The sequence below is a fragment of the Heloderma suspectum genome, chromosome 14, assembly GCF_057233095.1.
Source record: "Heloderma suspectum isolate Gila_16-S chromosome 14, 16-S_ref, whole genome shotgun sequence".
Lineage (NCBI taxonomy): Eukaryota > Metazoa > Chordata > Lepidosauria > Squamata > Helodermatidae > Heloderma > Heloderma suspectum.
Window position 1 is genome coordinate 5,375,047 of NC_139471.1, and position 21,339 is coordinate 5,396,385.

The window sequence follows — 21,339 nt, forward strand, 5'->3', positions numbered from 1 at the left end:
GATGTACGATCACTCAGTGAGATTTAGCCAGCCTTTCCCTGACCTGGGGACCTCCGGATATGTTGGGCTACAATGCCCATACTCCCCCAGCCAGCTATGCTGACTTTAGCTATAGCTCAATAATTTCACAGCCCTGCTGTGCTCACAGTCAAGTTGGCCGAGGTTTTCAAAAGACGTTTTGTTCTGCTTCCTTTATCATTCAGCCTGCTACGATTCCCACAGTTCCCTAAAGGTTACGACGAGACTCGCGTCGTTCAGTATCCCCAGGACAGCCTGCTCTGATTGCTTCCAATTCTTTCTTTGGTACATTGAAAAAAGGGCCCCAAATTAAAAGCCCTTTTTTTTTTTTTTTAGGATCTCTAAAATCTCTTTTCGTCTCCCACCCCCGCTGCCCTTCTTATCGACACGAGCTTACGGAGCAAAGCTGGGATTCTCTTCTGCACTAGGGATCGTGAGCACAGATCCGGAGGGCGGCAATACTTCTGGATTAAAAAACACAAGAGTACAAGGGGGCAGGACCTTGGGGGCTCACTCCGTCTCGCAACACCTTTGCTTCCGTCCCTGCTGGGGTTTACCTTCTCCTGCTCAGCATGCAAAACCCGTGCCTGCGTGTGCTCCGTGTTCATCTGTAGTGAGTTGTTCCTCTCCTCCATCAACAGGTTGCTCTGTTCCACATACCTGGAGTGGGGGGGAGGTCGGGTGTGGATTTGTATCAGCGGTGAGCAACTAAAATCGGGGGGGGGATGACCCCTGCCACCCAGCTCTCTACAGGCCCAATGATGTCAAAGGGGGCGGGGCGGGGCTGCTTGACACACTTTGGTCCCGGCAGACGCGCCAAATGGATGTCCCACGAGGAACCACTTTGCTGCACGTGGGTTGCCTCCCAGCGGAGCAGGCCCACAGGCAGCAGTGACCGACAGGGAGGAGGACGGGGGACAGGCAGTCACTGAACCCAGCTTCACATGTTCTTCGCCTTCATTGCAAGGGGAAGGAGGAGGACAAGAGAAGCCTGCCCATCCAGTGATTGCAGGACCTCCCTTGTTATCTCCAAACTGTGATGGGAGATAACAAGAGGATTCCCCCGTGTGCCGCTCCCCCAAGGGCCAAGTGTGGCCCCCAAACCTACTTGGAGCTGTACCCTGGCAGCCGTACTTCAGTTTTGATCCAGATTTCCCATAGCTTCGCTTTTGCATGCGAGATTTCAAAGGCCACCCCAGGGAAGTTACCTTATTCCAGGTCAGACTATTTGTCAAGCTACCCTGAATGGTCTGTTCCAGGGGCAGAGAGCCTCAGGCCTGGGAATCCAATGCAGCCCACCTGGGGTTCCCATATGGCCCCACCCCCTCTCCTCCAACCACCGTTCATTGGGTGCTTTCCCAGCTTTTCACAGTTGGCTTGGTGGTTTCCCGGGCTGAAAGAGGTTCCCCACTCCTGGTCTACTCTGACTGGCAGGCAGCTCCCCAGGGTCTGAGGCAGAGGTCTCCCCGTCACAGGATCCTCTGCATGCAAAGAAGGTGCTCTGCTAATCAGCTACAGTCCCTCCGTCTGTAACCGTCTCCATGATCTGTTGGTGTCCCTCTTTCTCTGTGCTCCAGAAGTACGCAATGCTGGGCTGGATCCAAATTTAGGTGGGTGCAGCTGGGCTGGCAGAAGCAGGCCTCCCTGCCCTCTCCTGCCCATGGCAGCCCCTCCAGCCCCCCAAAATGCTACACTGAGGGGGTTGGGGAATCCTGCTGAATGGGGTGAGCCGTGCTGCAAGGGGAAAAGGGGGAACCCCTCCCCGCAAATCGGGCAGATGCATCTTCCATAAGCAGAAGGCAGATCCTGGATCCAACCTGATATTATTTCACCCTCCTTTGGGATGTTAGACCCCACTAGATGGCTTTCTACTGCTTGACTGGATGGCCACTTCGTCTGTGTTCATCTTTATATATCAGCTGTAATGGGTAATTTCAGGATGACTGGCTGAACTGCTCTCTACACTGCTTCAGGTGCAGCAGATGAAAAAGGAGAGACAAATTAATTACCGCATACTTGTATGAAACATTATGCTGGAACACATTTTACTCATTTATACATTTATGAGTCGCTTTTTGGCCCAAATAGGTCCCAAGGCGAAAACCACTGTACTTCCGTTACAACTGGAAGACACCAGCTTTTGGATGAAACCTGCAGGACCACTAAAGAAGGGGTCAAAATACACATCTGGCTCACAGACTACTGCCTAAAGAATAAGACACCTGAGAACACAGTAAGTGGCCATTCGTGGTTGATGGCATGTCCCACCAATAGGCTCCGTCAAAGTACCACACTTAAAAATCCGCAGAGAGAGAGAGAGAGAGAGAGATCTGAAACAACAGAAACCATCTAGCTCAACCTTCCCCAATCTTGTGCTGAACAGATGTATTGGGCCACAACTTCCATCACCCCCAGCCAGCATGGCAGGACATTTGGGTGCCTGAACTGAATGAAGAAGCATCTCCAAAGAGTACAGAAGGGTAGAGTGAGTGTTTACAAGGCAAGATGCTATCAGAATGAAACCTCCTGCAAGACCTAAGCAAGCTGCCTTCCCCGGAAGCTGGGCGACAGGCCTACGAAGCTCAGGTCCAGCCGCAATCCCAAGTGTGTGTTTCTGACGGAGGGCAGAACTGAGCAGGAGGTTCCTCACCTCTGACTGCGGTCAATCAGTTCGCTGATCTTCTCGTTCTGCTCCTTGATGCGGCCGCTCTTCTCAAAGGCCTCTTGTTTCAGCCTCTCGTTCTCCTGCAGCATCAATGGGACGCGTCAAGGAAGCATTACGAAGCCTTTGTCGTCTTGGCATTATCCTGGCAGTTCCCAGCCTCGGGTCCCTGGTGGGTGGACTACAACTCCTATCATCCCCAGCCAGGGATCAGGGATGGATGGGAGTTGTAGGCCAACAACACAAGGTTGAAATCCACTGCAAATGCCACACTTATTGCTCACTGCAGCCACAGATTCCCTGCCTTCAGGATCTATCTTATTTATTACACCTCTAGGCGGCCCAGTAGCTCTCTGTGTGGTTCTCAAAAATTAAAGCCATAAAATGCAACATGAAAAAAACATTAATAGAAAAACCTTTAAAAGTTTAAAGACAGAATAAAACCAAAGTAAAAGCCAGGAGCAGCATAAAAATCTAAACACACACAAAAAAACACGGAAGGACTAAATGTACCTGACATACAGCTCTCTTGGTACCTGCCCGGCCTCCTGATTTTTATTTCTTAACGTTTTTTTTTAATTAAAATAACTGGGAGGCTGGCATGCTGCAAAGCAAAGGGCTCCCCTCCAGCACCATCTTTATTTGGCTTCCAAAGAACAGTTTTGCATTTTGGAGCTCAAACCACACCTCTGTCTTGGACTTCGGTTCTTCAGCAAATGACTTCTATTTTAGCCTCACCAGTTTGCCTTGTAGGAAATGAGTGTTGTGTGACCAGCCAGGCCCACCATGGCAGCCATTTTGCGAAGGGGCAAGCCCCACCACCATGGCACCTCATTTTGTGAGGATGCGCACGACACTCTCTCCCAATTCCAAATGTGCTCACTGGCCCAAAAAGGTTGGGTGGTGAAAAGGAGAAACAAAGTCCTGGGATGTAAAAAGAAAAGTTTTATTCCTCAGGGTAGCCCAATGCATTTCAGCCCTGTACCCTATACTGGGCCTTGTTCGGGGGTTAAAATTTCAAAATGTTGCCTGCAGAGATCTCTGACATCTCCAAGAATAAACCCTGAGACCGTATCAACTCAATATTTAAAAAACTTCCAGGAAACAGTCCTCATCTAGAGTGTCAGAGAGCAATAATGGGGTATTAGGCCAAGGTTAGAGAAAGAACGTTATGTAGCTTGAGCTACACGCACACCTCTCTCATGGGGAAGCATGGAGACAGGGCTCTCTCTCTCCTTCCCCTGAGATGCTCTTAAGCTCAAACTCTCTTTACCTGGATGATGCGCTGGATGTTGCTCATGATCATGGCCGTTTCCATAGTCACAGAGGAGATGCCAGGAAGCAAACTGTGGCCAGAATTATGCTTCTGCAGCTCTTCCACCTGCAGGGGGGAGGGGGGGAGAGGCACGGCCTTGAGCGGCAGCACGAAGGAGCAGAGCAGAGCCTGGATCAGACCTGGGCCAAAGTACTTGTGCACCTGCCCACTGCAAGAAGCCACTAACTCAAAGTGAGAAGCAGGGAGGGGGAAATGGCAGCTCCACCACACGGAGGAAGCTGTTGCTCCCTCCCGAATCCGAGGCTAGGAAAAGGCCTCCAGCCGCTCCAGTGCTGGCCAAGACAGATCTGTGCCACATGCAGGGCTTTGGCTTTCCCTCCTTCTCAGAGGACAGTTTCTCAAATGTGCAGATGGGTGCACGAGCCCAAAAGGTTGCCTGCCCCTGCACATGGGTGTGCTAAATAGGAAGGGATGGGAGCAAGGCATTGGTAGGAAGGGTCAGGAGCAGAAACCCATTCCAGAGGTGTGTGGCCCGTGCAGAAAAGGCCCTCTCCATGTACGTGCCCAGTTAACTGCCTTCCGAGGTGGGCAAGTGAGAAGAAACGTTCATGAAGAACCGTTTGGAATGGGGCCCTATTCCTGCAAGCTCTTCGGAAGGCCCTGAAGACTTACTTGTTTCCTCTGGCCTTCTCCCAAGTACGTTTCATGGTTGGTAGCTGCAATTGTGTTGTAGGTTTTAGTAATGTCTGGGCCAGATGTTTTATTGCTGGCGATTTTTTGCTTTTATGAATTTTTGCTGTTTTACCCTGTGTGGGCTTTTACTGCCTGGGATTTTATTGTTGTAAGCCACCTTGGGAGGGATCTCCGGCCCTGAAGGCAGCCTAGAAATATTTTAAAATACATAAATCAGGGGTCCTCAACATGGCGCCCTCAGAGGGACCTCCAACAGCATCCATGTAGCTCTCCAGTCCTTCCCCGCTTCAAAAATGTTTTAATAAAAACCTTGAAAGATGTTAAGGCAGTCTTCTTTCTCTCCCTTTCTAGCCTCTAGACTTGCTCTTTCTCACCCCTCTTCCCCTTTTGCCTTGCTGTTTCTCCCCCCTCCCAACCTCTATCCTCTTCCCCCACCTCTTTAGTTCAGCTTCGCCCCTGCTCCCAGCCTCCAGCCTTGCTGTTTCCTTCTCCCTCCCAGACTCTAGCTTCACTCTTTCCCTCCCCTCTACCTTGCTGTTTTCTCCCCCTTCCCAGCCTCGCTATTTCTCTCCCCACCCCACCTCTGTAGCTCACTTTTGACTAGCCAGACCCCTCACCATTGACTAGCCATTCTGTGACTAGCCGCATCCTCCATGGGAGCCAATCTGTGGTGATTCCCACAGCAGCTTCTCAAATTCCCAAATGTGCCCATGGGTCCAAAAAGGTTGGGGATCCCTGACATAAGTAAATAAAAGTAATTGCATTCGGTCTGCGAGGAGGGAGGGAGGATTCAGGAAGAAAACCAGGGAGGGGAGAGAGGGTCCCAGGGAGCCCGAGTCCTCCAGCTCATAGGTGAACACTTTGTTGCCAGCCCCCCTTGTACCTCTAACTATGGGGACAGAGTGGAGATGTCCATCACCTTCCTGCCCAGCTCGTGAGCTTACAGAGAGATCTGGCTGACTCCATCGGGAAGCAAGATGACAGACCTTTTGGTTGGATCTAGCAAGGGAGTCCTTCCCATGCCAAATCAGCATGCCTGGAGTTTGGCATTACCTTGGCCACCAGCTGGTCCATCTTGTCGGCCACTTTGCCGACGGCCAGGCGGATTTCAGTGTTCTGCTGCCGCGCCTCCGTCATCAGGAAGGAACCGATGTCTCCAGCTGCTGCAACAGGAAAAGAGAGAACGTGCAAGGTTACAAACAAAACAAAAATCCCTTCAGAAGCCATCAAGACAGGATGAGGGGGAGAAAACAGAGGGTTCCCCCAATCAGAAATGGCAGGGAAAAGGGACACATTCACCCTTCAACATCCCAGTAAGAAGGTATTGGCAGTAGCGATGAATTTCTTGACCAGGGGGTGCTGAAACTCCGGCTCGTGGGCCAAATCCAGCCCTCTGGGTTACCCAGATCCACAGCCTCACACCCTATCCCCTGATCGTTCGTTGGTTTCCCAGCTTTTGTGCAGTTTGAAGGGGTCGTTCGTAGGTTGTTTTTCAACCAGAAATGGCTCAGAAGCTCCAGGCATTCCTGGCAAATCATGGGTTAATTAACCCACAATTTGCAACTGTGACATGTGAATAGTTATTATCTCAGTAATTCTTACAAACAATCCTGCAAGGTAGGCCAGAGTGATCACCACCATTTTGCAGACATGGAGGGGGATAAGGCCTGGAGCATGCTTAACACTACCTAGCATGGAGGCCACGTTCAGGGGAATAATAAGATAGGATTCTGGAAAATCTTGGCTTATTGTGAATGCACTGCAGGCTGCTGCATGCAGCCTATTCGCTCCTGCTTGGCTCCTCCCTGCTAGCACAACTCCCTAAAGAAAACAGGAATGGTTTTGTTTACCATGTGTTCCAAACCAGGGATCCAGGCTGGTCACTCCTTTTACACCAGAATCGCAAAACCAAGTTTGTTCTTGGTTTATGAATCCTGGCTTCTCTGGGAACAACAAGCCAGGATCCCCAGTCTGGAAGACATAACAGTTGGCCACTATGTGCACAGAATGCTGGACTAGATGGACCCTTGGTCTAATCCAGCATGGCTCTTATGTTCTAAACAAATAATTCCTGCTCTGTTTACCAGTCACAATAGTAGGCAGGAGCCAAGCCAGAGCAAACAAGCTGTTAGCTGTATCAGCATAACACTCATTCACAACAAGCCAGGATTCTGCAGAATCCTGGCTTATCAGTCTGTGTGAACATGGCCAGTTAAGTGGACTACAGCAGTTCCTAATCCCAGGTGGTACATGGTTTGAACGTACCTTGGAAGGGAGCTGGGTACATTGCTCCAACCGGTTGGAGCTGGGAAGCTGCAGCGGTGGCTTGTGGGTAGGCATATGTCATCCCTGCATATGGCTGAAAACACGGGAGAGTGAGGGGGATGGAGAAGGAGAAGTCAGGTGACAGCACGGCATTTGACAGAGAAAGAGGCAAAATCCTGACATCCTCCTCCTGCAATGGTTCCATCAGAGCTGTGAAGCTGATGACGCAGAGGCAGAGGTTGCAATTGTAGTACTGGAGCCCATCGTTCAGCTGAAGTACTAGCATTATTAAGATGACAAACTGCTTCCATCCAATTTAGAACTTGAACTGAGGGCTGTTAATTGTACTAGTTCTCATCAATTTAGCCCTCTTTTTTGATTAGCGCAGAAGAATTGCTACCTGTGTTGTGAGGCAGGTCACGTAGCCTTCCTCCTTTTATAGATGAGGAACTGAGACTGGATGGAAAGTTGTCCTAGGCCCATAGAATAGGTCCATGGCAAAGCAGTGGAACTGATGCCAGGCCTCCCAGGGCTAATGTTTTCCTCAAGGGAACACCACCGAGACAAACCAATGCGGTGCTAGTGATGCCAGGCCTCCTGGGCCTAATTTTCTATTCAGGGGATCACCACAGGGACAAACCAATGTGGTGCTAGTGACGCCAGGCCTCCTGGGCCTAATTTTCTCCTCAGAGGACCACCATAGAGACAAGTGCTAGTGATGCCAGGCCTCCTGGGCCTAATTTTCTATTCAGGGGATCACCACAGGGACAAACCAATGTGGTGCTAGTGACGCCAGGCCTCCTGGGCCTAATTTTCTCCTCAGAGGACCACCATAGAGACAAGTGCTAGTGATGCCAGGCCTCCTGGGCCTAATTTTCTCCTCAGGGGATCACCACAGAGAAAAACCAATGTGGTGCTAGTGATGCCAGGCCTCCTGGGCCTAATTTCTCCTCAGGGGATCACCACAGAGGCAATCCAAGGAAGACCAAACATACGGTTGCAAGGATGGAAGCTGCTTGACATGGGGCATATTTCTCCTCCAAGTCCTCCCCTTCCCCACTCCTGGGGCTGTCTTGTCCACCAAGGAAGAGCCCCCCCACTCCAACACCTGGCCCCTCCAAACCTGAAAGCTCTGAGCAGTTCCAGGTAGAGCTGGATGCGTTTGTAGGGCTGTAGGCATTATGGCAGCTGAGGGCACATGGAGCCCGGAGACAGCTGGCTGAGGTACTGAGGAAAAACCAGAGGCATCAACATGAACGATCTTCATACAAAGAGGTTGCGTTTCTTACAGTGGATAGGACATGCTCCCTGCCCACCCTGCATCCCCACAATCTGTGCCATGTCATCACACCAGGCCATGTTTGTGCCTGATCCGATATCAGCCACCAGCTCTAGACAGGGAAAACTGTGTTACGGCTGAACCAGGCATCAAACAGGCATAAGCCTTCAGAAGGCAGAGGAGCCTAGAAAGGCAGGTGGGGTGGGGGGCTCAGAGGATGATTTGGGGGCAGATTAATTCAGCAGAAGCTGGTCTAAGCCTGCCCTTAAGGCTATGGTAGTGGCCAGCACTGGTAATGGCTACAGTATAAGACTCGTCAAGACACTGACAGAACACGCGTCGAGGGCGCAATCTTTTTTCTGTCCAAACATGCGTAGGACTGGGCCCTAAGAGTGCATAATCTTACATTCAGAAAAGCGCATTAACAAACTATGGTTGGTGGGCCAACTACACCCATTCTTGGACATGGATAGCCAAGCTACAGCGGCCCATGTACTGGGAACCTCACGATGAGACGATTGTGATGCACACTCTGAGGGGCCACCCTCAAGCTGCAGCCAGTGCAGAACGCTAGAGTGCTCATGGGGACACCGAGCAGTACACCTATCACACCCATGTTAAAAGAACTGCACTGCTGCCTATTAACTACCGAGCCACATTCAAGGTCTCGTTGCTGACCTTCAAAACCCTAAACACCTTTGGTGTTTACTTGGGAAGGCGGTCAGCATACCTAGCTGACCGCCTTCCCAAATAAACACCAAATCGACCAATGAGATCTTCTGAGGAGGCCTTGCAGGTCGTCCCACGACCAACAGCATGTCATCAGATAACAGCATATACGCTGGCCCTTTTGGTAGTGGCAGCCACCTTCTGGGACACTCTCCCACATGTGCTTCCAGAGACGGAAACTGTGGCGAGGTTTAGACACCTCTTGAAGGCTCATTGGTTTACCCAGTCTTTCCCTGACTGGTAGTTCCTCTGCTCTTTATCTTTACTGTTTCTGTAAAGTTTTTAAGGTGTTTATTATTTTATATTGTTTTTCCATTGGCTTTTATGCTGTGTTTTTGGTGTAAACTGCTTGGAAACCTTAGGATATCACGCATTATTATTATTATTAATAATAATTTCATTTCTATACCACCCAACATCCGAAGCTCTCTAGGCAGTTACCAAAAAATACACATCACAATACAAGGTAATAAAAACATAATATAGAATCTCTAACATACAAACTTTGAAACAATTGCAACAAGAACAAAATTTACAATGAGATACTGGCCATATAGAAATAGTTTCAATAAATAAATTGATCGCACCGACTGCCTGGCAGTGGAGGCAGTCAAGAAGGCCTACTTTACTGCCCCTGATGCATCCTCAAGCAGTCAACCAGCAGTGCTGGCGATTATGCGCAGCACACTGATAAGATGTGGACATGCTCTTTACCTTGCACTGTCATCTGAGGGAGGGTCGTTGGCGGGGACAGCTTCAGGGGTGAGGAAGCTGCGGGCTGCGCTGTCCCTCGCACGGTGTTTGGGTCCTAAAACAAAAAACAAAACACATCCCCACAGCGGATGCTCACTGTTGGTCCTGTCTGGGACTCCTACAATTCCCAGCATGCTCCAGCCAGCCACGTTGGCTGAGGCATGCTGGGAGTTGCAGGACTGTTCTTTCTCGAAGTATGAATAGGATTGCGCCCTCAGACTTTTAAGGATGTTTAGTTTGACTGATTCATTTATTTAGAACGCAACCCTATGCATGTTCAAACAGAAAATGTCCTACAACTCCCAGCATGCCTTAGCCAGCCAGTCGAATATCTGCTGTCCTGAGCTTCAGAATAAAAAAAATGAAAAACAAATGAAGATTCAGCCCCCAAACCTGTTTGGAATGTCTCTTGGATCTCAATAGCCATCCCTGAGACCAACCTGAACTTCAACAGCAGTCTCTCTGAATTTGGGAGCAAGCGTACCTCTATTTCTGAGTCACTCGAGTCAAGCTGGGCTGGAGCTGTACCGGGGAGAAAAGGCAGCATTGGCTGTCCCATCTTCGCCATGCGTGAAATCAGTTTCGCTTTTGCTACATCAGGATTCTGGTGGGGGGAGGACAGAAAGAGAGACTGGGGGTCACAATTTGCTCATCCCCAACAGCACTGGCTTTTCAGAAACCAAATTAATTTTATTAGTTATTAGTTAAATGGTGTAGTGGTTAGAGTGCTAGACTGGGACTGCAGTGTAGCGGTATTGGATTGGGACACAGGAGATCTGGGTTCAAGTTCCCACTGGGCCATGAAGCTCACTGGGTAACTTTGGGCTTCTCTCTCTCTCTTTTTAAAATGTTTTTATTGCAATTTAAATTTTAAAAAATAATCTGTTCAGGTGCTCTCATCTACTAAATATTTACCCATACAGTAGTTTAAATACTGAATCAAGGGGAGAAGTGACAGAGGTGTACAAAATTATGCATGGTTTGGAGAAAGTGGATAGGAAGACATTTCTCTCCCTCTCTCATAATACTCGAACCCAACAGGTCATCCCATGAAGCTGATAGGTGGGAGATTCAGGACAGATCAAAGGAAGTTCTTCACACAGCGCAGAATTAAACTACAGAATTCACTGCCACAGGATGTAGTGATGGCCACCAAGTTGGATGGCTTTAAAAGGGGGTTAGCGCTCTTCAAGGACTTGAAAGGCTGTCACAGAGAGGAAGGCCAGGATCTCTTCTCGATCATCCCAGAGTGCAGGACACAGAATAATGGGCTCAGGTTACAGGAAGCCAGATTCCGGCTGAACATCAGGAAAAACTTCCTGACTGCTAGAGCAATACGACAATGGAACTAGTTACCTGGGGAGGTGGTGGGCTCTCCCGCACCAGAGGCAATCGAGACGAGGGTGGGATTCCTGCATTGAGCAGGGGGTTGGACTCGATGGTCTTATAGGCCCCTTCCAACCCTATTATTCTATGAGTCCTATCTGTGGTTGTTTTAGGCACAACCCTCAAAATCAACAGACTAATAAACCATATGTGCAGATTTGGCCCAGCTGGAGACTTACCGCCAGCTGCTCACTGATGGAGTTGGATTTGGAACGCACAGCCGGCTCCCTGCAGCAGGTAGAGGAGAGCATTAATACATCTGAGCATTGAAGGAAGGGTATATTTTAGGGGCTTGAAAATGCTCGCAGCATTCAAACATGGCCTGATTAAAGGGTAATTCTGTCTAGCAGGGCTACTTGGCTATTTACTATTATTTTATGTATTATCATCAGAAAAGAGACAGTGAGCAGATGCAAATGTAGCACTGCCTCTCTCTAATGCTAACCATGGTTGAGGGGTCAAGGAAAGGATGTAGGACTGTGCTCTCTCTCACTGTAGCTTCTCATTCCTCATGCATGAATCACTCACACACACACACACACACACACACGCCGTAACCATGGCGAATGATCAGCTAACCATGGCTCAAGCTAAAAAGTCTACACCAGCATTCCCCAAACTAGTGCCTTCCAGATGTTTTGGAATTCAACTCCCATTGTCCCCAGCCAGCATGGGCAATGGTCAGGAATGCTAAGAATTGGCATCCAAAACTTCTTAAGGACACAAGGTTGGGGGAGGCTGGCATACGTACTCACAATCACTATTTGAAGCAGGCTGGAAAACCTGGTTACGATCGAACCTACGGTTGAAGCCATGGTGGGGGAAGAAAGGGGGCAATTCATGAGATGAAGGGGAGGGAGGGAGCATTTGACCCCACAGCCCACTCCCCATCCATTCACCTTCTTAGAAATGTCTTTAAAAAAAATGAACCAAAAAACAACACGCAGCTCTTTTTTTCCCCATGAGAAATTTGAAAAGACTGGCAACAAAAAGGAATACCAACACATAACAGTAAAACCTTATTATTTAAAAGGGAGAAAGGATAATAAATTATTATTAATAATAATATTAACAACAATATTAATTAACATTAGCAATAATAATTATTAATAATAATAATCTCATTAAAAAGAAATTCACATCCTTCCCCAAACTGGCACCGCCCAGATGTGCTAGACTACAACTTCCATCATCCCCATTGGGCCATGCTGGCTGGGGATGTCGGGAGTTGTAGTCCAGCCTATCTGGAGGGCGCCTGGTTGGGGAAGCCTGCCTCAGCATAACACAGGGCAGGTTGTGCGACAGAAGCAAAACAGGCGCACGAGAGGCTCGCTAGCCACCAAGCGCTGAGTTGTGTGAGTTGCACTGTATTTTAATCATGGAGCGGGCAATATCGACAGTGTAATGGGATGCAAGAATAACTGGGCAAGGGAAAGTTCAAAAGCTCAAGACACACTCCGATTTCTCACCCTGGCTTTGGAGGTAGCATGGAGGGAGGCAACCCTGCCAGGTCCATAACGGGGTTTTCTGGGCTTGGTCCTGGGGAAGGTGCGAGGGACTCCCGGGGACCCAGGCTCTGCCCGTTGGAGCCCGCATCCTTGGCAAGCCTCACCTGAGGGAACAAAAGGGGCATCATGGAGTCTTGCCAAAGGCAACAGCTGCCTCGGGATTTTATTCCTGCAAACAACTGGCAAGTCTTAATTTATTACTTATTCATTTGATTTATGCCCCATCTTTCCACCAAAAAGTGGCACTGAAGGCAGCCAACAATAAAATACAAATTAAAAACAAAACTTTAAATAAAATGTAACATAAAAACAAATAAAAAACACAACAACAGAAGAAAAACTGCACCCAACCCAACAGACCAGCTTACATGTGAAAGTAAATAAAAACACCTTGGCCTGCTGGCAGAAGGACAGCAGAGAGCCGACCCCTTAGCCCCCTCAGCAGGGATTTCTAGAGCCCGGGAGTCACCACTGAGAAGGCCCTCTCTCGTGTCCCTACCAAACACACCTCTGATGGCAACAGGACCGAGTGAAGAGTCTCCCCAGAAAGTCTTAAAACCTGGGCAGGCTCGTATGGGAAAAGGTAGGCTTTCAGATAGCTTGGTCCTAAGTCATTGGTAATGGGCTCAAAAGGGAGTCATGACTTCCTAAAGTCCAGGTTGTGACTCTACTGAGATTGTTGAAAGACTGGGGCGGACTAGCATCATGTCGGAACAGGCAGGACTGGAACTGGGGTGGGGAGACCCCTCCCACCAAAGGGAACAGAGCAGGAAGTCGTCTGCACAGCCCTGCCTCTGAAGTGACCAAGAGCTGCTGCCACTCCAAGACGACGGATGATCCATCACCTCCACAACTGAAGGAGTATTTCTCTCATTTCTGAGCGGGGGGGCTTCCCCAGCCAGGTCCGCATTACAAGCCGAAACAGGGTGAGATCTGGGCTGCCCAAGGAACACAGAAACACTCCCCGCAGGGAAAAGTGCTAGGAAGGGAACACTCACCCGCTTGACGTCCACCTCGAAGGCCAGAGTTGAGTCCGGGGGGACGTGATTTGTGACTCCCTGAGACCCGTACGCCAATGCCGGAGGGATGAGGAGGAAGCGTTTCCCTCCTTTTTTCAGGCCAATCATCCCGTCTTCCCAGCCCTTTGGTTCCACAAATGGAGAACCAAGGAGAAAACACATTTTTGGGGAGGACAGCCCAAGATAGATACAAGATAGGCAGACTAGCACACAGGAATCTTGATGGTTACTGTGTAGTCCAGGGGTGCAGAACCTTAGGCCAAGGGGCCAAAATCAGCCTACCGGGGGGGGAGGGGGGCAAATAGCCACATACCCTTCCCCTAGGCCCACCCCATTTCCCCTGACAACTGATCATTTATTGGTTTCCAGGCTTTTGTGCAGTTTTCCCCCCATTCTAAAAAGGTTGAAATACCTCTCCTAAGGCTGAGTTACTGGCAAGTAGGAACTTTTAAGCTAAAATGGGCTCGTATTTTAGAACCATGTCTTTTCCCTTTGGCCCCGACCACCACTGGAATGCAACCCCCAAGAGTTGTCTGAAATGGAATTTGGCCCTCGGGCTGAAAGACGTTCTGCGCTCTTGTTGCAGTCCAAAAGACCTGTTCTTTCAAGGGGCACATTCTCTTCAAGATAACGCAGGGGGGCACATGCCAGTGGTGCGCCATCTTTTGTCTCACTCTGTTTCTCGCACCCCCCTTCTCTCACTCTTTCTCCCTCTCCTTCTGCACTCAGCTTGCTGCCAGAGGACAGACAGGTCACTCTTGCCAGAAGTCTGAACAGTTAGCTTGCAGAGTGCTTTTGAAATTAGGCCGAGAGCTTTAGCTTTGCCCACCCCTGCTTTAAAGAAGGACAACATGCCACTGAGGCCAATACGCACTCCAACACGACCTTCCCCATCAGCAGATACTGGTGAGTATATTCCCCACCCTCTGTAGGTCCAATATGAGCCAGACTTTTTTTTTTTTTTTTTAGGTTTGAACTCAAAGCGTTTATTGTCATTGCGGCTTTTGCACAGTTCAGCTTTGAAGCGGGAGGCAAAACAAACAAGTCTCCAGCCAGGATCCCAGCAGCATGCAGGGCTATCCCACCTCCTACCTTGATCACTTTGCCAGAGCCCAGCTTTAGGCGCAGAAACTTGTCCTTGTTGGCGTTGGAGTCGAACACCTGTAAAAACGGAAGGCCAATGAGATGAAGGCCATAAACGTTGTGTCACATAACGCCAAGCAGCTCCAATCCTGCTACACAAGACACTGAGTAGATTTACGCTGATATGTCAACAGTGCAGGCTCCAGGTTTTGGGGGGCCCTTGTCCAAGACACCCCCAATGGGCCCCTTCCCTCAGTGAATCTGCCTCCCCACCATTGTCGCCAGCTGCTCTCGCTCCTCATCCTTTCTCTCCTCGTTGCTCCCACTTGCTTGCTTGACAGGCGGAGAGCCAGGGAGCAAGAGGGCCAGGGCGTCTCCTGCTCCTCCTCCTCACCACCTCCGTTGCCTGGGCCAGAGCGACAGGCAGGGGAGCAAGCAGGTTGCGATGGGGAAGAGGAGGAGCAACTCCAGGGGGCTTTAGTCCGCAGGCCCCTGCTAGGGTGTGCGCCCTCGGCAGACGCCCAACCGTGCCTACTCTTGATGCCAGCTCTGTATTTCATCCTGGCGTGGCATTTGGCCAATGCCCAGGCAAGAGGCCTCAACGGTCACCTCACCTCTCATTTTTACAGCTTGGGGAACAGAAGCTGAGGAACAGCCATCTTATCTCTGGGTGTGGACATAACTCAGCAATATGAGGACATGAAGGCCCCAGGATCGATTCCTGGCATCCCCAGTTAAAAAGGGTTTGCACGGCTGGAGGGCAGGAAAACCCTCTCTACCAGAGATCTTGGGATAGCAGCTACGATCTCCAGGCAAAAGCTGATACATAACCAGTGCAGTGCCAGCAAACCACTGGGACTTGGTTCGGAAAACGTACGTTCAAATCCGAAATGAGCTATGAAGCAAGCCGGGCGAGCTTTGGTAAGGTTACTGAGGGGCTCAAAAGGCTGCCCCTTGAGCTCCTTGCAGAAAAAGGCAGTTTGTAAAGTCTAAACCATAGGTGGGCCATTCGTGGCCTTCCAGAACTTTGGCCCCCCGACAGCCCTAAAATGGAGAGAAACGTCTCAGAATGCCAGAAACAAGATTTTATTTGTAGACTTTGGGCCTATTTTTACCCTAGGGCCTTCTTCAGGGGGTCGCCGGTGAATTGTAGCAGGAGACATTTGTTATACGAATTTCTGCAGCTGTTTTTATAACCCCCTGAAGAAAGCCTTAAAATAAAAACAGGACAAAACGTGTGGGGCCTTTCACAAATAAAATCTTCGCTCTAGCATCGTCAGACGTTTCTCTCGATTTTGGGGTCTCTTTCGGATGCACCCCCGCTTTTGCACCTGTGTTCTCCGATCAGCCCTAGCCAGAACCGCCAATGGTGAGGGATCATGGGAGTCGTGGCCCTCCAGATGTTTTGGCCTGACAGCAGCCTGTCCCTGGTCTCAACAGTAGCAGCCTATCACAACAGAAACAGCATCATCCACCCTCTCTCCCCTGTTTCACCTGCCCAAGGCTGCCGTTCTGGAACAGCCAGCCTGTAAAGGCCACCTCCAGCGCATCGCCGACTTCCACGCTTTGGCCCTCTCCGAGGATCAGATCCTGGTACAGCACCGCGTCCGGGGAAGGGCTGCTGTTGTATTTGGCGATGCAGAGCTGCAAGAGGAAGAAGCGAGCCCTTCGTGACCTCGGGTCAGTACGAGCCAGAGCCTGCCCATGCCCCTGCCCCATGCTGAACATATGGACAGCCCCCGACGGCTCAGAGGGATTGTGGGGGCTGTGCGGATGTCTCCAGAGGAGGTGAGGCTCCAGCACAAGGAGGCCTATGTGTCTCTCTCTGCAGTGCCACCAATCTATGAGGCACTTCACAGCAGGGGCAGGTAATGTATTTCAGTCCGGGGTCCGGATGATGTCACAGTGAGTCACCCCAGGGCCCCACCCCCTCCCACGACATCATCATGCCCTGCCCATTCCCCCCCCCCAATGCAGAGAGAGCCACAGAGAAAGTGACTCAGCTGGTGCAGGTAGGAACCGCTCCCAGCTGAGCAGGGTGCCTCCTTCCCACATCACTCCCGTCCCAGGGTGTGTGGTGAAATCCCCTTGTTCTCACCGATCAGAGGGAGCAGAGGGATTCCTCTTCCGAGGTCAGGGGGAGGGGGGGTGCAGGGCCCGTAGGGGGGGGTGCAGGGCCCGTAAGGGGGGGTGCAGGGCCCGTAGGGGGGGGGTGCAGGGCCCGTAGGGGGGGGGTGCAGGGCCCGTAGGGGGGGGTGCAGGGCCCGTAGGGGGGGTGCAACCCTCTGGACTGGACATCCCCACATTGGGCTGGAGGTTCCCCTCCCATGCTTTACAGCATAAACTAGAGGTCCCCAAACTTTTTGGACCCTCAGGCACATCTGGGAATTTGAGGAACTGCTGTGGGCACCACCACAAAATGGCTCCCATGGAAGATATGGCTAGTCACAAAATGGCTGCCGGCGGGCTTGGCTAGTCAAGAGGTGGGGGTGGGAAAGACATCGTGAGGCTCGAGGCTGGGACGGAGGGGGGAAAGGAAAGAATTGCTTCCTGGCCCACCCAATCTTCTTCCGTCCACACAGACCTTTCCCCTTTGCGTGCGCACACTCTCAACTCCCAGCCTTTAGCCTCACTATCTCTCTCGCCCAACACCATCCCTCTCTATTTCTCTCCCTTCCCCATCCCTAGCCGCCTTCTTTCTCTTCCTTCCTAGCCGCTAGCCCTGCTCTTTCTCTCCCACTCACTCCCCCCTTTATCCTGCTGTTCCTCCCCCTCCAATGTCTAGGCTCTCTCTTTCTCTCTCCGCTACTCCTTTGCCTTGCTTTCTCTTCCTGCCTGCTGAACAGCTAATCAGCCACAGGTTCAGGAATGGGAAGGAGAACCTGGTGCCATAACATTCCTCAGCTTTTTATTAAAAAAATATTTTTGGAGGGGGCTCTCCTGATTTAAAAAAGGAAAGAAAAACATTCTGGGGGTGGGCAGCTTAGTATTTTAAACTCACTCTGATCATAGCACCATCATGACTACAGGAATGAACTGGGAGTTCGTTTCTCCTGCCTGTGATGCCCTCTTCACCTGCCTCATCATCAACCTAGCTGGCAGGGGGATGCTGGAAGTTGTAGTTAAATGTATCTGGAAAGCACCAGATTGGGAAAGGGTGCATTAAGTCCTCCCAGTGGCGAGGTCTAGCATTTGCAAACCCCAACGTTGCAGGGACCACTGGCGCTAACCCCCTGCCCCCAGGGCGTCTTTGGCACCTGCTTGCTGAAGTCCACGGCCACCTTTTCCGACTCGAAGAGGATGGACCAGTTCTGCCTCTGATCATCGTAGAACGTGCTGAAATTGTTGGGCTGGACCTGTGGGAGGAAGACCTCAAGATCGGAGCAGTGGCTGGCCTCTGCTGAAAGCAGCCACGTTTTACGACTTATGGACATCGCTAAAGACTTTTTTTTTTAAAGCAGGTGGACTGGAGAATGCGAAGGAAGAAAAACAAGTCGCACACTGAGAAGAAAAGAAAGTTCTTGGTCGTGCACAATTAAATTATTATTGAAAATATCCCTCTGCTGCCTTTCAAAGCAAGAGCGCTTTGTAGGATACAGATGTGGGAAGGTGCCTTATGCCCGGTCAGACGATGGCTGGGTTTACACAACACAACAAGCCAGAGTACCGGGTGAGTGTGGGTTGTTGTTGAACCGTGGGTCGTTGTTGTGCTGTCTGAATCCAGCTGCCCTAATGAACCATGGTTTGTTAACTACGCACAACACACGAAGAGAACTCATGGGTTCTTGGGCTATGAACAGTGGGTTGTTTGTGGTTAACAACAGTTTGTTGGCACGGCTGGGTTCACACAACACAACAAGCCACAATTCAACGCCAACCCATGCTCAACCCATACTCTGGCTTGCCATGTTGTGTGAACCAGGTCTATTTGCCCATCTCTCCCAGCACTGGCTCAGGCAGAGATCTTCCTCACCGTTTGCTACCTCAGCCTTTTTCCTTTTTAAAAAAACCGCGCCACAGGATCTGCCAGGGGCTGCACCTGCGGCCTTCTGAACACATGGCAGTTGATTGGTATCCCGTCTCTATTCCGTGGCGGAGCTCTCAGCAGTGTCTGCGGGACTCCCCAGGGGTCTCCCGTCCCAGCACCGGCCAGCCCGAGACAAGACTATCCTCGTCACGGTGGCTGCATTGTGCGCCTTCAGAACATGCCGTGGTTCCTGGAGGCCTCAGTGCTGAGGCTTACCGTGAGCACGAAGCCTGGATGGATCCTGGCGGCTGCCATCTGCTGCTGCTGGTTGATATAAAGGAGGATTCTATACTGGACTCCGCGTGAGGGAGAGAAGAAAACGAAAAGTTGAGCTAGAGCTATGGGGCTGGCCGTTCTGAAGCACCCAAAGGTGATGCAATAACCGCAACTCGGGTGTGGGCAATAACGTCGGGGGGATGCGTGAGCCCCAGCCAGCGCACCACAGGGCCGAATGACGTTGCAGGGGCCCCACCCTCCAGCATCATTTGATGATCCACCCGGTGCATCTGCCAGGGCTTCACCTGCCCCGCACCTTCTCTCGCTGGGCGAGGACGTGGGGCCGGCAGAGCCGAACTGGATGGGCGCCTCCTTCACGTGCTGCTCACCATCCCGATCGGGGCAGCGTGCAAGGGGGAGGGAAATGGCCAGCGCTCGCAGGCGTTCCCTTCCCGGTGCTTGCAAGAATTTCCGAGGCCCTCCCCTTGCCACTCACTGCCCCAACAGCAGGCATGAAACAGGTACCCAACTCGACCAGCGCTTGCAGGAGCGCCCATCAGCCCCGGCTGAGTGCGTTGCTCCCCCTCCCAACTGGGATCCCCTTGTTACCTCCGATCCGCAATCGGAGATAACAAGGGAATTCCCCTTCGTGCATGCCCTCCCCCAGAAGGGGGCAGCACACAGGGGAATTCCCTTGTTATCTCTGATCGCGGATCGGAGATAACAAGAGGATTCCTCTTCCTGTCTCCTTCCCTGGTAGCCTCCAGGATAATGGAGAGGCTTGGGGAGCAGCCCACAGAGGGAGCCCAGGCCAGCCCAGGATGGATGGAAAACCTTTGTGGGCCAGAGGTTCCCTTCCCCTGCCCTAGTGATGACCAATTATTATTATTTTTTTCTATAGTGCCATCTACATACATGGTGCTTGATAAGGAACAGAACTGACATGTCACTATGCCAAGTACAATCTAAAAATAAAAACAGGGAAACAGAGGAAGGGGAAGGGAAGAGAGAGAAACAGGAGAAGAATAAGGAATAATCCTTCTCCTGTTTATATGCCATTATTCCAATTACACATACCTTGGCTTTATTACAATGGGATATCCTAGTTACAATAGGATATTTTAATTACTCTTTCTTTCACTTCTAAACTGCTGTGGATACTTTTATAGAAAAGCAGGCCAGAAAATAAGGAAAACAAAGCTCTCGTCCATGCCACTGTTTGGGCTGAGTGGGACAGATGCCGAAACCACGCCACACATGGCCCAGAAACCAGGAGGCAATGGGAGATTTGCCCCGGCGTGCTGTGCCATCCCTTACCTCTTTGGCTGCCTGGCTCCCCACCACAGCGGCTCCATATCTGCCTTGCTTCACGTACTGCCCGTTCGTACTGAAACGAGGAGCGGAAACAGCCTCTTAGCTTCTCATTCTCTTACATCAAGGGCAGGGCCACACCTTGGCCTACAGCTCCCATGATCGCTCACCATGGGCTATGCTGGCTCAGGCTGATGGGAGTTGCGACCCTCCAGCTGATTTGGCCTACAAGCTGCCTGCCCATCTTACACTAAGAGCAGTTCCTCCGCCACTCCCCACCATCTCAAACGCTCCATCCTCCAGCCTTTCAGAAATGCCTCTGCCCAAACCGGCGCCTGCCAGCTGTGTCAGACTGCAACTCCCATCATCCCCATGCAGCATGGCAGTCTGACACATCTGGAGGGTGCCAGGTTGCGGGGAGGCTGGTTCAGAGGCAGAATGTCTCGGGTCCAGAAGGTCCCAACTTCAATTCCCCATTATCTCCCAGTAAAATAAAAATCAGGTAGCAGGTGATAGAAAAGACTCTTCTCTGTCACAAACCTTGGAGAGCTGCTACCAGTCAGAGTAGGCAGTGCTGGGTCCAGCGGACTAATGGTCTACCTCAAGAGAAGACAGCTTCAGATGAGAGTGCAGATGGAGAAAAACTCCTAGTGGGTGCAATCTAACACTGGGGTGTGCCTACGGTCTGGGGCAGCAAGGGCAGCAAAGAAAAGCAGGCCTCCACTGAAGCCTCTCTGTGCTGCCCAGCGGAGCTTTTCAGGGTTGTCTAGGGCCTATTACATGCTGGCCCTAAGGACACTGTCGATCCATCTGAGGCCTACTGCAATACATTTGCTAGGCACTTCCAGGATAAAAACTCTTGCCTCCACTGGGACTTAGACTCCAGTGTTACAGCAGGTGAATCAGGCGAAGTATTCAGAGCACAGCCTCGTACCAACTGAAACTCATCCGAGAAAACTGGACAACGTTGAGGATGTAAACAAGATGCCTGACAAGTTCATGCAACCACTTCCATACTGTATCCTTGCCCCTCTTGGCTTATAAAAACCAGCAGGGAGGGGGCAGCTGGCCAGGCCAGGCCAGGGAGGTGAGGAACACCTCCTTGCGAGAGGGT

General features: G+C 51.0%; 1 protein-coding gene across 3 annotated transcripts in view; it reads right to left on the bottom strand.

Annotated features, from left to right (window-relative positions):
• FKBP15 (FKBP prolyl isomerase family member 15) overlaps positions 1-21,339 on the bottom strand; it is a 53,373-nt gene that overhangs the window by 13,165 nt on the left and 18,869 nt on the right. The window contains exons 4-19 of one of the 3 annotated variants that reach the window (XM_084820976.1): positions 20,232-20,301; positions 18,915-18,989; positions 17,929-18,027; positions 16,166-16,315; positions 14,681-14,749; positions 13,568-13,711; positions 12,531-12,673; positions 11,241-11,289; positions 10,160-10,279; positions 9,637-9,730; positions 8,038-8,141; positions 6,915-7,008; positions 5,703-5,812; positions 3,954-4,061; positions 2,669-2,763; positions 576-678 (exon numbers count right to left, since the gene is read on the bottom strand). In XM_084820976.1, the coding sequence (XP_084677102.1) occupies positions 576-678; positions 2,669-2,763; positions 3,954-4,061; positions 5,703-5,812; positions 6,915-7,008; positions 8,038-8,141; positions 9,637-9,730; positions 10,160-10,279; positions 11,241-11,289; positions 12,531-12,673; positions 13,568-13,711; positions 14,681-14,749; positions 16,166-16,315; positions 17,929-18,027; positions 18,915-18,989; positions 20,232-20,301 (1,627 nt within the window). Of the gene's footprint in view, positions 1-575; positions 679-2,668; positions 2,764-3,953; positions 4,062-5,702; positions 5,813-6,914; positions 7,009-8,037; positions 8,142-9,636; positions 9,731-10,159; positions 10,280-11,240; positions 11,290-12,530; positions 12,674-13,567; positions 13,712-14,680; positions 14,750-16,165; positions 16,316-17,928; positions 18,028-18,914; positions 18,990-19,829; positions 20,056-20,231; positions 20,302-21,339 lie in introns of those variants that run through there. The other 2 variants (XM_084820977.1, XM_084820978.1) reach the window with 2 other exon arrangements.